The following is a 749-nucleotide window of genomic DNA, read 5'->3' on the forward strand; positions in this document are numbered from 1 at the left end:
GGCTGCGAGGACGCCGGAGTCTGCAGCGCCCCCGCCCCCTCGCTTTTTCTTTCTTTCCTGGCTTTGGGATCTTGCTGCCGGAGCCGGGAGAGGTTCTGAGAAGAGAAGAGAAGAAGAGAGAAGGACGGGAGCGCAGGCTTCCGCAGCGGCGCGCGAAGCATAACATCTCCCGCGTCCCCTCGCGGTTCCCGCCGACGCGGCTGGGATGTGACGGAGCCCTCAGCGCTCGCCTCCGCCCGCAGAGAGCGCTCGGGGAGCCCGCCGCCGGAGCCCCTTCGCCCGCAGCGCCGCGGGACGGGAGTGGCGAGGAGCCCCGGGGGCCGGTTCCCAGCTCCCACGCTTCAGAAAGAGCGGCCGGGGATCCCCGCTCCCCTGGCGCTGGGCACAACTCCGCGGCCAGCAGCGCGCGGCTGGACACAGCCCCGCTCCCGCCGGCCGACTCCCCGGGACTGGGGGACGGCGCCTACTCACCTGCACTCCCTGTGAGCCCCAGCTCTCCCGCGCCCGCGCCGACCCCCCACGCCGGNCCTGAGTGCGGGCTCCGCCGCCGTCCAAACTGCGCTCTGGGGTCTTCAGACTCGCTCCTCTTCGGGGCGTCCGAGGGGCCGGGGAAGAGCGCACCATGAAGTCCGTACTGTTCAGCCGCTTCTTCATCCTCCTGCCCTGGATCCTAATCGTCATCATCATGCTCGACGTGGACACGCGCAGGCCCGCGCCCCCGCTCACCCCGCCCCCCCACTTTTCTCCCT

The 749-nt window shown here is 71.1% G+C and overlaps 1 protein-coding gene across 1 annotated transcript in view; it reads left to right on the top strand.

Moving 5' to 3' along the window:
* The first annotated feature begins 562 nt into the window (after positions 1-562).
* Positions 563-749, top strand: part of B3GAT2 (beta-1,3-glucuronyltransferase 2) — a 93,840-nt gene continuing 93,653 nt past the window's right edge. Inside the window, exon 1 of the mRNA XM_077767239.1 lies at positions 563-747. Coding sequence (XP_077623365.1) covers positions 623-747 — 125 coding nt within the window. The 5' untranslated portion in view covers positions 563-622. The remainder of the gene's footprint in view (positions 748-749) is intronic.

The sequence above is a fragment of the Crocuta crocuta genome, unplaced genomic scaffold (genome assembly GCF_008692635.1).
Source record: "Crocuta crocuta isolate KB4526 unplaced genomic scaffold, BGI_CrCroc_1.0 scaffold518, whole genome shotgun sequence".
NCBI lineage: Eukaryota > Metazoa > Chordata > Mammalia > Carnivora > Hyaenidae > Crocuta > Crocuta crocuta.